General features: G+C 34.3%; 1 protein-coding gene and 1 long non-coding RNA gene across 2 annotated transcripts in view; both read right to left on the reverse strand.

Annotated features, from left to right (window-relative positions):
* The window catches only part of LOC123679710 (serine/threonine-protein phosphatase 6 regulatory ankyrin repeat subunit A), a 46,105-nt gene extending 36,942 nt beyond the window's left edge, over window positions 1-9,163 (reverse strand). Inside the window, exons 1-2 of the mRNA XM_045617127.1 lie at window positions 8,657-9,163; window positions 6,561-6,814 (exon numbers count right to left, since the gene is read on the reverse strand). Of these exons, the coding sequence (XP_045473083.1) occupies window positions 6,561-6,814; window positions 8,657-8,735 (333 nt within the window). The 5' untranslated portion in view covers window positions 8,736-9,163. The remainder of the gene's footprint in view (window positions 1-6,560; window positions 6,815-8,656) is intronic.
* LOC123679711 lies at window positions 1,330-1,998 on the reverse strand. Its single transcript, XR_006747422.1, has 2 exons — window positions 1,618-1,998; window positions 1,330-1,551 (listed from the first exon to the last, which is right to left on the reverse strand). It is a non-coding gene; the product is annotated as an uncharacterized LOC123679711 (long non-coding RNA).
* Window positions 9,164-17,295: the final 8,132 nt, after the last annotated feature.

Consider the following 17,295-nt stretch of genomic DNA (forward strand, 5'->3'; position numbering starts at 1 on the left):
ATACTATTATAAATAATGGAGTAAATATAGGATATGATTTCACTTGGGAGAAGACATATTGTGTGCATTTCTGCCGTTTGAGGAAACCCCATCTTGATCCTATACTGTATGCGAAGGATAAAAGAATAAAATGTCTGAATAGTGTGAAATTTTTGGGGTTGACTCTTGATTCAAAACTAACTTGGAAAAACCACATTGAAGATCTCAGACGAGTATGTAAAAATACTCTTAACTTATTCAAGGTTTTAGGGAATACAAAATGGGGCGCAGAAACTTGTAGTCTACTAAAAATATATCGTGCACTGATTCTATCCCGAATAGATTACGGTAGTGTGGCTTACTCTTCAGCACGTAAATCGAGACTCAAAATGATCGACCCTGTACATAATTTGGGATTAAGATACTGCTTGGGAGCATTTCATACAAGCCCAAGCCATAGTCTGTATGTTGAGTCTGGATTGGAACCTTTGAGTGTAAGAAGAAAGAGAATATTAGTGAGGTACATGTTGGGCCTACAATCGAATCCAAGAAATCCCAACTTTAAACTTCTGAAGCAGGATACAGAAAAATTCAGTAGAAGACCAACAGCAACTCGACCGGCTGTAATTCGCTTCAAGGAATATTTACTCCAGAAAAATATAACCTTTCCCCAAGTGATGCAGATGAATTTCGAAGAAATACCTCCGTGGATTATCCCTGAAGTAAAAATTAGACTTGATCTCACCAGAGAGGATAAAAATTTGATCAATCCAGAATCCATTAGAAAACTTTTCCTCCATATAAAAAATGAATATGGACCAGCCATGTTCATATATACTGATGGTTCAAAAACAGCTGAAGGTACTGGATGTGCCATGGTCACAGAATATGAAAAACACTACTGGAAACTTCACCCGCTATCCTCTGTATATTTTGCTGAGCAGTATGCAGTATTGCAAGCTCTAATGTGCTGCTATATCCGGGAACAACCTCAAGAAGTTGTTATTGTCACTGACTGCCTGAGTTTGTTACAGGCATTAAGAAAAACTTTCACGGAAGATCCAGTAATTAAAATCATCAAGTCGATTTTATATCATTTAATGAGAAGAGGCTTTGACATGCAATTCATTTGGGTTCCAAGTCACGTAGGCATACAAGGGAATGAGGAAGCTGACATAAAAGCGCGCGAGGCGACAAATTCTGATTCACAAGATGTGAATTTTCTGAAAGTATCTGACGTGAAAAATTTCATTTCAGTAAGGTGTATGCAAGAATGGCAGGAATTATGGACTGTGAAAACTACCCAACTCAGACAAGTACAACCCGATGTCAGATCTTTTTACACTGCTATCAATCTTTCCAGAGAGCAGATGACCAAAATACACCGTCTTCGTATTGGTCACACTCAACTCACACATGGATATCTTCTGAGAAGGGAAAGTCAACCACAATGTGAGCACTGTGGTGAAATGTTAACAATAACTCACCTTATATGTGAATGTCCCGAATATTCCTTAATTAGAGAAAACTTCAACATCAGATTAACACTGAAAGATAATCTGTCTCAAGAGGCTGAAATGAAAAATACACTCGAATTCTGCAAAGAAATAAATATATACGAATGGCTATAATACTCACCATTCCATTTGTGTTGACTAGGCTTTTCTCTTTCAACTGAACATTTGTAACTCATTGCATATGGAATATATTGTACATATTGTTTATATTTTATAATTTTATTTATATATTTATTTATTTTATATATACTTCCATCTAAATTATTTTACCAGAGTTATCCCTATATTGTATATGTTGTAAATATTGTTTATATTTTACTATTTATGTATATATTTATTTATTTTATATCTACACGTTCATGTCTTATTATGTTAGTCGAAATGAAATATTTACTTTTGCCCATATACAGCAGAAGAAGAAAGTGATCTCACATTGAGCTTTAATTCACACGGCTAATGGCCCTGGTAGTCGAAGCCGTAGAACTTAAAACTTAACTTAACTTAACTTTGGGGTAGTCTTTGATTATTGTTGCCTATATATAGTACACGAAACTTGGATACATTCAATGGAAGCAACCAGTCAAGGTACCACGTTACCAGGGAACCTAGCTCCCTCCGAAGAGATCGAATGTTAACCATAAATCTCAAAAAAGAGGATATCAATATCATTTGAGAATTGAGAGGAGCATAATCTTCATCTGAAATTAAGCATTGTTTTTGAAGTTTATCATGGGGGTCTACTAATAATATTTGATACACATGTAAAGGGTTTTATTTTGATATTAGAGATTCACGGCTTGGTTTGATATTCAAGCTAATTGACTCAAGCTCTAACCAAGTAGCTTGAGCTTGACTTGAAATCAACTCAAGTTCAAGTCGAGTAGGAGTTTTTCAATGTTTAGTCATGCTTCTTAATAAATAAAAACTTGACTCAACATTGAAAAACTACTATTTGCCTTAAACTTGAGTTGATTTCAAGCTACTTGGCTTGATCTTGAGTCAAGTAGCTTGAATATTGAGCCAAGCTATAAACCCCTTTTTCGTGAAATCAATGGACGTTTATTCAATTGTAAAGAGGCAGGTATGCCATTACCGATATCAGCCAAATAGCTGCATCGCTACGATTACACCACCATATCCTTTTCATGTAATTTTCCATGACTAATTCGCACATATGCGGTTGTATGTCCTCGAAAACTTCACGAATTCCATCTTGAAGGTCTTGAATTGATTGTGAAGCATTATTATATAGCTTATCTTTCACGTGGTCCCAAAGAAAAAAGTCTAAAAGTTGAAAATCACAAGATCTCACTAGACAATTTTGATCACCTCTTTAAAAATTATATGGCCAGGAAATTTTTCTTGCAAAATTGCAATTGGTTTTTGCTTTTGTGGCACGTTAAGAATGAACGCCATCCACATCAATATCACCAATTCCTGTCCTCAATATTAATATTATCATTCATAATTACAAATTAATACAAACCCAAGGAGGCTTTTGATACTGTTAAAGAAACCGGCAACATATTTAGGAGTCTTGGCTGTTTTTTCTAAGTATACAGAACTGACTTTCCCAGGTGAGTGTTTCTTAGGTCAGTCAACCGCGGACATTTGTACACCATATGCTCTGATTTGCCTACCTCTGTTCCACAGAGCCTGCAAATCTCATCTGTTGACTTATATATGCTGTACAAAAGATATCTATACCTACAGTGTCTTGTCAGCAGTCCAACCATTACCCGAAGTTCCGCTCTAGACAGCTTCAAGAGCTTCCTGGTATACCAAATGTCTTTGACTGAGCAAGACCAAGAGTGTTCATCCAGAGGAACTCCCATTGTTGGTCCGCTGCCTTATTTTGGCTGTCCACATCAATAACTTCGAATTATAGACATAGAAAATCAATTATTATAGCTCCATAGCGCAATCCATTCACCGCTACATCTGCACCAGCCTTGTTTTCGAATAAGTAAGGATCAATCACACAACCACCCCAAAAACCGCAACAAACAGTGACATGTTGAGGATGAAGAGGGTTTTCTACAATCATGTTTGGATATTCGGAGCCCCAAATGTGACCTATCAACATAGCCTTCGATGTGAAAATGATCACTGAAAATGTGTTTTCGATGAAAATCTGGGTAATTTTTATGCATTTCATGCAATCTGCGAAGATGTGATATTGCTGGTGATTGACCTGCTTGAGATCTTGTATTAACTGACCTTTAAAAGCTTCAAGACATGCAAAAAACCGTGCAATGTATGCCTAATCAATGAAGAATCTATAAATATAAATATGGAGGTCTAGACATTCTATCAGATTAGAATTATTTGGATTTAAAGTAGCAGTAGTAAAACTATTTAATTTAAATTATTTCCATTAGTGTTTTGACATACCATAAAATCTTCAGGAGATATAAATAAAATTTCTACAAATTTAAAACTTGGTATTTAAACCATCTGATAGTTTTTTCTTTTCAATAATTTCCATAAATATTATGCTGATATGCTGAAGAAATGGAAATGCAAACGTTTTCATAAGTTTCCATAACAATTTGAATAATTATCACGAATCGTAATTCTCTCTTTATTTAGAAATGAAACGTACAAATTACTGCCATCCAAACGTTTAATAGCCATCTGAAGTCACCTATATGACTTTCCGAGAATGGTTGCTGGTTTAGCTTATTTACGACAATTGCTCTAATTAACCTTTCCTAGTTTTATGCTTCCATAAAACGAAGAGCCCTTATACAATGGAGAAGAAGTAAAGCTAAAGGTTATTTTTATATCATATCAATCAAACCTTCTTATTTATGAAAGCAATGATCATTCAAGAACTATTCAAAGACATTCAATTTTTGAAAATAAGCTCAAGTAGTTTGAGCTTGACTTGAAATCAACTCAAGTTCAAGTCAAGTAGTAGTTTTTCAATGTCAAGTCAAGCATTTATTTATTGAGTACTTGACCAAGATTCAAAAACTACTACTTGACTCGAACTTGAGTTGGTTTCAAGTCAAGCTCAAGCTACTTGAGTTTGTTCTCCAGATCTGGCCCCAAGTGGTTACTGACTGTTTTTGCTCCAGGAAAGAAATTTGATTTTAATGAAGAAGTGAATACTGAAGTTGAAGCCTATTTCGAAAGCTATGATGGATCTCAATACAGAAATTTCATTTGAAAAGATAGAGAAGCGGGTATACCTAAGTATCAGTCTTGAAACTGACAATGTTGACGAATCAAGTCGATTTTTTGAATAAAAGAGAGTTTTTACTGGTTGAGTCTGGGACTTATTGGGTGAAATGTTGAACGTACATTTGTTTCTCGACGAGCAAAAATCAATAACAAATCCTTTAGCCACCCGCAATAAGTTACTATTTTGCTCGAATCTACAAAAATCAAATTCGGAATTATGTATTATTTTTATGTAAATTCTGTGCACTGTTGATGTTATTGTGCAAATGTACTCCATCATTTATCACTCAATTTTAATGGAAGAAATGTCAGAATTATGTGTAATTTATGTGCGGAACCAATTTTGATGAGAATTATGCTACCATGACGGCCAAGCTTGCAAAATACTTGATTACTTTCTTATTTGTCACCCTCTTTTGATTGAAGAGATTAAAAGTAAATTATATGTTATTTATGAGCGAAGCAGGTTTTTATTGTACGATTATCGTTATTTTTAGAAGAATTCCGTTTGAGTATTCATATGAAAAGATTTATGAACACATATTTAATATCTTTCAATAGTTATTAAGTATATCAGCATTGATCCAATGAAGTTTGAGTGATTTTATGGCAGTAATGTTTTCACAGCAACATTATTATAAGAAAACTTCAGAAAAACACAGATATTTATTCTTTAAAAACAGTGATTCTGGATTTAAGGTTATAATATATTTTGAAACGAGCATGCTCGAAACTTTCCAATAATGTCAATGCTATGTCAGTTAAAGCAACCTTTACTGTCATAATATCACATCAAATCAAATACTCTTCTGCAAAATTAGTCTTCATTAAGCCATACTCCTTCAAAAGAACTAACAAGAACACTACCTAATCAATTTTCAAAATGTCAAAATTGTTTTTTTTGGTATGACTATTATGACCAATTTTTATTATTATTAATTTTGAGCCTTGTTCCATATTTTGACTTCTAGAATCGCGTCCTGACAAAGAGAATGTTCCTAAACTGAAGGTACTAACCAAAATGAGAGATTCCTCTGATAATTTCAAGAAAAAAATTGTTATAAACATGGGCCCACAAACGCTTTGTTTTCAGGATAAAGGGTGTTGAAGTTTGATTTTTTCTTGACTTTTCCTCTCGTAGAACCTTCCCTTCACAAGAATTCAAACTTAAATTTGGGACAGATATTCCAATTTGAAGTTTTCATCATGTTATATGCTTATTTTGAATCCGAATCTACAGGGTGATATTTTTTCTGGAACAGTGCCCGCTTCTTCCTCCGGAATTATTTTTTTGTGGAGTACTGGCAATTAAGAAAAATGTAAAAAGAAACTTTGGTTTATTATTACACTTTTTGATTTCTTGAATTTTGTCGTATCTTCTAACAATTTCCAGAAAAAAATTAAACATTTCTCTAGTATTCCCCAGGAAAATCGAAATTATTATAGAGATCCAGTTAGTAGGCTGTGATGAATAAATTGCTTATAAGTTTAGGTACTTATTTAATTAATCTGTCGCGAAGGTTGATAAATATTCGGTGAATTGGTATAAGCATCACAAGAAAGTAGGACTACAATAAAACACCCTGTATCTCGAAAAAAAAGCATTTGTCGGCCTATGTTTTTAGGATTTTTTTCTTGCAATCACCCAAGAAATATCTCATTTTTCTTTGTACCTCTAATTCAGGAACACCCTGTATATTAACGCAACATATGAGCGCTCCATACAATGAAATTTGATCTCAATTTTCGCCCTACTATATTCATGTGTAGTTTCATTTTTTTTTTAACTTTAGGTAATACCTAATTTCAATATGTACTTCAGAAATATAATTCTTGAATTCACTAAAATTAATTTTATTATGATTTTTATCTCACCAAGTCGATAACGCCAAGAAGTGGAAGGCTGATAACGTCCTCTCCTGCATTTGCAAGGGCCTTCTCCATCGATTTGAGCACTTGCTCCACCGGACCCCATTCTGCTTTCTGACAGAGATTGAGCACTTTTTGAGCAGCATCTCGAACACTCGCTCCAGCACTTTGAGGTTTAGGAGCTGGTACGTCTTCTGCCTCGACAGGTGAGTTGCTGACAACATCTTCTCTTTCTTTTTCCTTTGGGTCTTTATTGCTTCCTAGAAAATATCGTACCAGATCAATATAAGGAAATGTTTCGTCAAAATTGTTATTGGTTACCATAAACATTGCAAATATAATAACTCTTGGAAAGGAAACCTTTGAATTTATTGAATAACCTCAAGGCATTTTCATTTGCGATTACCGCCATTTTAACAACAATGTTGTCATCTTCAGAAACTATGGAGATCACTAATTGCACTTTTTAATACATAAATGAAAACTTTTAGGCAACTATTAACTTGAGCATATTCCTATTGTGTCACACTTGTCTGGTTTGGTTTTCCATTGTATACTTTATATTGAAATTATACCGGCATTATCTGCATAAAAAATATCTCATACTACAATTAAATTCAGCAGAAATGTATGTATCCCAGAGTAATGAACATAGATAGAGGGAGCATATGTCATTTGCAGTAAACAAATTTCATCCCCAACATGATCTACCAAATTTGACATGAAGCGCGGAAATGAAAATATATAAGTGATACGATATTTCACTCAATTCGCGAGTTTCTCCACAAAGAACGCACTTAATACGGGAATCAACGTTTCATATTAAGTCAAAGTATATTGAGATTAATATCTGAATATATCAGAAATTCAGAAAACAAACTTCAAGAGCGCCAAACGACGTAAAATAACGGATGAAACTAGGAGAACAATAGTGTCAAACCTTGGATTTCAGCAGGTAGATATATAAAATAATAAATATTCTGCTTATTATAAATTCAACAATTAGGAAAATTATCGCATTCCAAATATTCGAATCTCTATCTCTATCTACGTTTATTACTCTATGGTATGTATATATATTTATTCCCCGTTCTTCTGGTCAATATGTTATCCCCAAAAATTATTTTTCAATTAGATTTTATTTCAAATATCCAAAAAAAAACCTTCACTCTTTCCAACAATTAAAACATGCAATGTGTTTAAAGGCCGATATTTCTGACCGAATGCTAAAAATATATTCTATTTGATTAACTACAAACAATAAAACAAAAATTTCGGCCAAAATAATCATATTCAAATGAGAAGCGTCTGAAATAAGAATACATTGAAAAAAACTACGAAAACAATTTATCATTAGAGCTAGAACTTCTTTTGGCATGCAATCTTGATTGCAAAATAATTGAAGAGTAATTCTTGACGTCATTACAACATGGGGGTTCATATACTATTGCAAATTTCTAATACAGGAAAGAATAGGAATTCTTAGGTGAAATATGAAGAAATTTTTCAAGTTCATCTCAATAATAATCATGAGTTTATTCAACAATATGATATCCCAAGTTTAATAAATTTCAAATTCTAATAACATGCAAATAGTCTTGAATATTTGATGGTTTCTGCTCTTACTTGATGGAGGAAATTCATTATAAAATGAAATAAAACAAAATGATTTCCTCAAATATTCTTTTGTAAACTCATTCTCATTATTCAATATCTTCAGATAGTTTGCAAATCCCAGGCGACAAATATCCAATGTATACCTGTGAAGTTTATTAGATGTTTTCTTGTGCTAATCAAATTTCGTTGTCTATCTATTGTGTTTTTTATTAGTCTTATGTTAAATTAACCTAAAGAAGACAGTGTAAGCTAAACAATTGTTGTTAACATTAAAATATTTGAGGAAATTATTTTCTTTTATTTTATTGAATAGTTGTTACTTCTCCCAACTTTTGTTTATTTTGCTCCTACTAAACTTCACGACTTGTGGAAAAAAAGAGACTGAGCTTTCTTATTCGCAATAATAATTCGCAACTTGAAAAATTAATAATGAGTGCTCGATACAACACTTTTTATAATTTTTTTTAACTCGTAAATTCCCGTACCTGTATCATTAGAATCCTTTTTATCGTTGCCGATTCTAGGGGGTCCCTTCCCCCCTTTTTTGCCACCTGTAGAAGCCATCGTTCAAGTTATTTCATCGAACATTTATTCGAAAAAAAATATTTTCAAAAAACACTCGAAAAAATTTTATAGTATCAAAACGAAAAATCAAAGTCCGACCACTGAAAAGTTCATCGCAGTTTCCGAAGAAGTAGAGGTACAGTCTACGAGGTCGGCCGGAGACTTCAGCGCACAAACTCGCTTTTCAGACTGACTATTCCAGCGATTCTCTGCCGCTTCAGGATTTCATAGTTACCATAGAGCCCCGTCTTAACCCCAATAGGTTGTCGTGTAATTTGATTCAAAGAAGCTGAAATTCTCGATGTGACAAATGACGTAGGAACGTCACGCAAATTCATAATCTCATTCTATGGTTCTGAATCAATTTTACCGTTTAACTCCCGTGATTTTTTTATGTTAATACTTAATCACAGTTTCCGATTGGTAGCTATTATTGTTCCACTTTCATCGGCCTTTTTTTTCCTTGATGAGATTTTGAGATTGCCAACTGAGTGTGGGTTTTGTGTTTATAGCGGATTTTACGAGGCGAATTGAATCATTAATTTGAAAATGTGTTGTTTTTTCTGGATATTTTACGGCCATCTAGATCATCGATAACTTATAAATAACTTTCAGGCAATGCCCTATTGTAATAAGGTTTAGAAAGCTCATAGATTTAAGGGGCTGACAGATCTAAAGAGTTTTCCAATAAAATATTTTCTCTATTTCAGTATCGTGATGAGTTCATTACAGTTTTAAAAACAGTGCTGTAATGAACTCATTACAGTTTTAAAAACAGTGCTGTAATGAACTCATTACAGCACTGTTTTCAGTTATATTTTTCGTTTTGTTGTTGTCTACACCTACATAGACTTCCAATTCTGTCAAATTTCAACACACATCAATTGACAATATGATATAATTTGGATCAAGAGACATGATTCGCGACATTATTCGCAATTTCTCTTAAATCTGTTGGTTCACGAATTCAATGCACAATTATAAATTACTTCAAAATTCGAAACGTACGATTCAAATTCATATTCCGTAATCTGTCAATGTTCGTAACAGTCACACCAACTTCCAAGATACAATACAAATGTCACTAGGATGTATAATTTGAATTTTTCATTGAATTTCGACAATATTTCATAAAACTTGACTGAAATTTTGTCTAATACTCGTTGCAGAAGGCAATTCCAACACTCATGCGTTCGAAAACTCGTTCCTTCGTCGCTCGTTTTCGAATTTCACATTCGTATTGGAATAGGAGCCCATTCTGCAACTTGTCCTAGAATATACAATTATTTTGATATTGAGAAAAAAGATTATATTTTAGGATGAATCAATGGTTGTTTGTTTCATTGAAGAGAAGAAGGTAGTAGATAGAAGAGAAAAATCTAAGGGTGTTAGATCACAAGATCGAGGTGGCTAATTGTGTTCACGGAGAAGATACTTTTCTGCAAGATTACGATTTTTATTGCCTGTGTGACGCCATGTCGTTTGAAATAAACGTCGTCCACATAAATATACTTCATTTTCGGCCATTACAGTGCAGGCTACATCAGCATTCAGCAATATTCTCAGTTGTTCTTGAACGACGCACATAGTTTTGATTCTTCACTCCTCTAACTCATACCAACAGCTCAAATTTCTCCACTAGTTCCACCATTGCCAGCCCAGAAAGGTGCTTCACGACACCCAGTTTTTACTTGTCAAATGTGAAATGACAGCTTAAAAAATTACATCTGCCCAGATAGGGGGCTATTCAAAATGAAACCCCTTATTGGAATATCCTTTATATTCTGGGACAAGTAGTATACTTACTAAGTTCTGAAACATTGTTGTTTTGGCCTGCGGTATCTGCAAATTCTGTTTTTGTCTTGTGTAGTGAATATGTGCATTTGTGATTTTTATCATCTCATTCTGGTATATAAATTTCAAATTATTGAATATATGCAATTACTGCATGTACCGGGTTTTTCACCATAATTTGACCCCCCCTTTAACTTTGTTACTAAAAGAGGTACAAAAAAATGTTTTTCACAAGAGTTTCACGAAATCGACTAGTGTTTTTTAAAATGATTTCACAAAACGAATTATATACAGAGTGGGCAACATATTGATTGCAACTTCATTTTTTCAAATGGAACACCCTGTATACTTTTCTATATTTGACTAGTTCTTTTTTCCCTGACTTCGAATATAAAACATATGTTTGGTCTATCTCTTTTATTCTGAGTACCACAGATTTTCAAATTTCAAGAACCACCTGGTTTGCTCTGTAATCAGTTTTCAAGTGGTAGGCTGTGATAACTCAAATGACCTTTTTTGAGTTATCTCGTTGGCAACGATATGACATACATTTTTCAATATAAATTGGAATTGGGGGATTTGAATGCAACTCCATATATTCTCTCCATGTAGCTTTCTTATTTTTATTGATCTCCACATATAATGAGAATATTTCAAATTTTTCCGCCGCTGTGTAGTGCATATTCGATGAATAGTTTCATTCAATGACAAACGTATGACATATATCGTTACCAACGAGAAAACTCAAAAAAGGGCATTTTGAATAATCGCAGCCTTCCACTTGAAAACTGATTACTTAGCTTGCCAGGTGGTTCTTAAAATTTGAAACTCTGTGGTACTCAGAATAAGAGAGATAGGCCAAACATATGTTATATATTCGAATTCAGGGAAAAAAGAGCTGATCAAATATAGAAAAATATACAAGGTGTCCCGTTTGAAAAAATGAAGTTGCAATCAATATGTTGCCCACTCTGTATATATTTCGTTTTGTGAAATCATGTTGAAAAATACTAGTCGATTTCGTGAAACTTTTGTAGAAAACATTTTTCTGTACCTCTTTTAGTAACACAGTTAAAGGGGTGGTCAAATTATGGTGAAAAACCCGGTCATTATCCAAATGTTAGAAAAGAGCTGACCTGTTGGATATCACTTTGGTTTAGCGATCAACACTTTCAGATTCCACTTTTGTATTTAACGATGTGTGTTGAACAAGGTTTATATTCGATTATTGTAAGAACCTCCCCAAACAAATATCCCGTAGGAGAAAAAAGATTCGACCAAAGTTCATTTTTACTATTTCTATTGCAAGGAATTTCCTTGTATTGTTAAGTACTGTGTATAATCGTGCCATATCAATGTGTTCTTCATAAATAATCCTAGGTATTTTATATTATCAGTTTTGCCTATGTATCTTTCGCAAAAAAAATTAATAAATAAATAAGTTTATTGAATAAATACATAAATAAATAAATTTATTGAATTATGAATTTATTGAATTTATTGATCGTACTATATCATTTAAATGAGAAACAGTTGAGGGCTTAGTGTTGTTCCATGCAGTTACCATATTTAAGTTGTTGAGAGTCTTCAAGTAGTCTGCATATAATTCCTTCATGAATACCCAAGTAAATCCAGTGTAATATTGTACTACTATCTGATGGGATTATCTGAAAACCTTGTTGTTGCGAGATCGAAAGATTTCATTATTTGCATAATGAATATGTATATTATCAAGGAAAACATAAAAAACTGACGTCCTAGGAATGAATTAATCATTTCAGACTGAACTTGATTCGATTAACTGAACATAATGAAATATGAAAACAATGTAGGCAAAGCTTCCTCAACATACAAAACCTCTATGGAATCAATTTCATCACATTAATTTTATCGATTAAAACTTTGGTTTTTAATATCTATGTTATTATTCAAAACAACGTGTGATCGATAATTCAGTTTCTTGAAAAGGTCCCAACTTCTATTCCATTCTCTGTGATTACAGTATTATAAGTAGGCATCCAAAGAGCTTTTTTTACTTGTGTCTGTAGTATTAGGCCAAATGAAAAGTCCCCGGTCTGATGCACAGATGGCGGTGCTAGTATTGAATCTATATGATTTTCAGTTAGTACCAACCTTCAAACGATACGTGTCAAAATTTGAAAGCAGTCCGACCATTAGTTTGTGAGATATTGTGTTGTGAGTGTAGCTACATTTGTTATTTGAAAACAGTAAAAATTGAATTTCTATACAAAAATCGTTATATATCCAGAAATATTCGTCACAGACCCATCGAATGAGCCTTTTTTCGGAGATCGAGCTCTCTTCTACAACATAATGAGGATTCAAGTCCGTATCATGCGTCCAGAACCCAGAAGAAGTGGCAGCGTCTAGAAATTCATCAATTTTATTTTTGAAAATTTTTGAATGGGCTAATTTACGAGCTGCAAGCGTTTTCGAGATTCACGTAATCGAATTAATCGAAGAAGAGGTACAAACAATTCATGGAGAGACTTTTTTTCATTACGTTGTCGTGTATCGTTCCATTTTTAGTAATGGCATAGTTTTCACTTGTCAAATGTTAAAAGTTGTCAGCTTCAAAGCTGACTCCATAGAGTAATAAACATAGATAGAGGGTGTATGCGGAATTTTTACATGTCGCCAACATGGTAAGATTACGTTGACAAATCCACAATTTTACTATATCGTTATGAATGTATATATTATTGAATGATATATATTTATTTGAGTGATTCCCGATTAAATCTGCAAATTTGAATATCTGGAATCCGATATTTTTCCTAATTGTCGAATTTATAGTAAGCCGAATATTTATTATTTTCTGTAGCTACCTGCTGAAATCCAAGTTTTGGCAACTTTTGCTCTCCTAGTGTCATTGGTTGTTTCACGTCGTTTGGCGAGCTTAAAGTTTATTTTTTGAATTTCTGATATATTTAGGTATTCATCTCAATATATTTTGAGTTGATATGAAACGTTGACTAACTATGGGATTGGGACATAAGAAGTGCGTTCTTCGTGGAGAAACTCGCGAATTGAGTGAAATATCGTATCACTGATATGTTTTCATTTCCGCGCGCCTCTTGTCAAATTTGATGGTTCATGTTGGAGACAAAATGTGCTTACTAAAAATGGCAAATGCTCGCTCTATCTATGTTTATTACTCAGAGGGATATTCATATGAAAACTCCTATACGCTCTATTAGTGATGACGTCACACATTTTAGTTCTCCAGTCAGTGTTCGGAATCCAAACAAACAAATTGTCATTCTAATTAGTACGTTGTCGTTGAAGAAATTGGCTTATTTTGATAAATAAGATTATTTAAGGAATGATTTTATTATTAATTGATAGGCAGAAGGAACGATAATAATGCCAGTAAGTTCGATCTTGAAGTTCTACTAATAAACACGGCTTTTTACAAAATCTGGGGAATGATACAGGATTCAAACTTACTGGTATTAACCTCGTTCCTTCTGTCTATCAATTAATACTGAAATCGTTCCTCAAATACTCTTATTTATGAAAATAAGCCAATTCCTTCAACGACACCGTACTTATTTGAATGACAATTTATTTGTTTGGATTCCGAACACTGACAGGACAACCAAAAATGGCGGTGTGTGACGTAACACTAATAGAGCGTATTGCAAACCTCTTTACCTAGTTATTATCTTATCGAAACTTCTCCTCATCGATCTTTATCTTTTAAAACTAAGTTTTATCATCATCAAACCAGAAAAAGTTGTGAAGTCTCGCCCGGAGAATTAGTAGGTTTCCAGGTATCGAAGTAAATCAGGACGGCCGAGGCCGTGATACGGGACCGGATGTGCCAAAACGGATGTGGCGTGTTTTGTTCGGACACGCAGTCTCTCCGCTTACTAAAATCGGCGCCTTTATTTACATCAAGTCACTCTTGATTGAATACCTACCTTAATAGCATCTGAGGCGATGGTTGATCATGCACTGGAAAATGAATAGGTAGTGACCGAAAAATAACATTCGGCCGATAAGGTCGAGTCCTTCAACTTTACTTTTTTGTTGTTTTCGTGAAAACGAAATTCGCTGGCCTTTGATTGGTGGTAAGGGCTGTGATATGTTTTTCCTACAACAGCTATGAAAAGTAGTGTATTCTTCATAGCTTACTCAATTTCAAAACTATGTATTGCTCATACTGTGGCAAATATTATTTCTCACGGCACTTTTCCCACTTTTCCAACTTTTCTCGCGAACACACGAACGAGAAAAGGACTTTTCCTACAACTGCTACGGGAAGTAGCGTATTCTTCACAGCTTACTCAATTTCAAAACTATGTATTGCTCATACTGTGGAAAATATTATTTCTCACGGCACTTTTCCCACTTTTCCAACTTTTCTCGCGAACACACGAACGAGAAAAGGACTTTTCCTACAACTGCTACGGGAAGTAGCGTATTCTTCACAGCTTACTCAATTTCAAAACTATGTATTGCTCATACTGTGGAAAATATTATTTCTCACGGCACTTTTCCCACTTTTCCAACTTTTCTCGCGAACACACGAACGAGAAAAGGACTTTTCCTACAACTGCTACGGGAAGTAGCGTATTCTTCACAGCTTACTCAATTTCAAAACTATGTATTGCTCATACTGTGGAAAATATTATTTCTCACGGCACTTTTCCAACTTTTCTCGCGAACACACGAACGAGAAAAGGACTTTTCCTACAACTGCTACGGGAAGTAGCGTATTCTTCACAGCTTACTCAATTTCAAAACTATGTATTGCTCATACTGTGGGAAATATTATTCCCCACGGCACTTTTCCCACACCACACCTCGCTTGGTAGACCAATGAAATTGGACTTTTGAGTCGTTTCTATGGAAACGCAATAAATTAGCACATACTGTCAACGAAGGTCATTTTGATTTGAATCAAGTCCATTACTTGAATTATTGAAATTTGTGCAGTTGTAGGAAAAGTATAGTGTGCAACATGTGGAGTAAGTCCTTTTCTCACTCCTGTGTTTGCGGCACTCGCCTTTCAGGCTCGTGCCACAAACTTCCACACTCGCGAGAAAAGTTGGACTTTCCCCACTTGTTGCACAATATAGTATTTTCTCCGATTGATTGCAAATTTTAATTTTGCAGACACATATCAATCAGCAAAGTAACGACTTTTCTGCATAGGCAGCAAAATGATTATTGTCAATGTGAATAAAACATTCGACATTTTCTGACAATCAATATTTTTTACCACCTTCCTTATTTCTGGAGGAGTAAGTACTTCTAAGTCGCTCGCTATTACTGTCACTATCACTGCTGAAAAGTTATCTTACGGATAGAACACAGAAAACTTGTTTAGACGAGAAAAGTTCATCCTGGTTAAAAATAGACAACGGTGTCCCTCAAGGGACAATACTGGGTCCCATCTTGTTTGTAATATACATCAATGACTTGCCAGAAAATGTAACAGCTGATCAGTCAATTCTCTTTACCGATGATACCTCATTCTTGAATTGCGGAATGGAAGATCAGGAATTGCGGCAAAAGATGAGAAAACAATGGCGGATGCAAAGTCAAACATCTTGGTGTCATATTGATGCCCAACCTGAGCTTCTCACTTCATGTTGATATGCTGATTCCGAGACTATCTAGAGCAACTTATGCTATAAGGAGAATCAGGCAGCTCACGGGACCCGAAGCTGCAAGATTGACTTATTTTGCACACTTCCATAGTGCTCTCAATTTTTGCGTGCTCTTTTGGGGCGATTCCTCTGAGAGTGCCAGGTTATTCAGAAAGCAGAAGATCGCTTTGAGGGTGCTGTGCGGGGTGCATGGGCGACAAAGCTGTAGGGAATTGTTCTCGAGAGAAGGTTTTCTTACCTTGCTGAGTATTTTTATACTTGCCTGCATACTGTACCATCAAGAAATAATAGAGACGAACAACTGTCATCATGAAATAAAACACGAAATCGTGATAATTTCAAAATACCATATCACAGAGTGAAAGCTGCTCAAGTGAACGTAAATTACTTAGCTATTGAATTATATAATAAGCTACCTTCCAACCTAAAAACGCTTAAGAGGGGACAGATGAGGAGAAGACTCAGAGGGATGTTGATGGAGAAAGCCTGTTATAGTGCCAAATAATTTCTCGGTGATGACCTGGTCTGAATTCCATTCGATGTGTAGTTGTTTTTCAACGCGTGTTTGTAAACAATGTAGCAATTTGTGTTATACATATTTTTGTATGATTCTAGTGATTCCCCATGTAAGTTTGATGGGTCAAAAAATCTTATTTACCACAGTTTTTATGTAGATAAGTGAATAAATAAATAATATATATCTAAATATATCTGATATTTTCAAAAAACTTTCAGATATTTCATAAGTTGTCAAACTATAATTATTATAAACATATACATTTCCATAGCAACCATTCATTCCAAGAATTGCGATTTCTATCAAATTTCGTTTTAATTTATCACCACAGGAGGAATAAAAAGATTGTGGAATTGTTAGAATTTGCGAATAGAATATCCTAGATGTATCATTAAAAACAATCGAAGAAAAAATTATACGTTTAACTCGGCAGCACAGTAGATTGACTGCTTTGGCTGAACTATTAGCCGCGGCAGTCAAGCTACTACTCAGCTGCTTGGTAAAACAAATAGGTAACTATTGTTTTGATTTCGATCGAATAATAATAGTTTTGTTGGAAGATGCCCAAAAACGTTTAAATTGAATCAAACTTGGAAACATGTGATTG

This window comes from Harmonia axyridis, chromosome 5 (assembly GCF_914767665.1).
Source record: "Harmonia axyridis chromosome 5, icHarAxyr1.1, whole genome shotgun sequence".
In the NCBI taxonomy this organism is placed as follows: domain Eukaryota; kingdom Metazoa; phylum Arthropoda; class Insecta; order Coleoptera; family Coccinellidae; genus Harmonia; species Harmonia axyridis.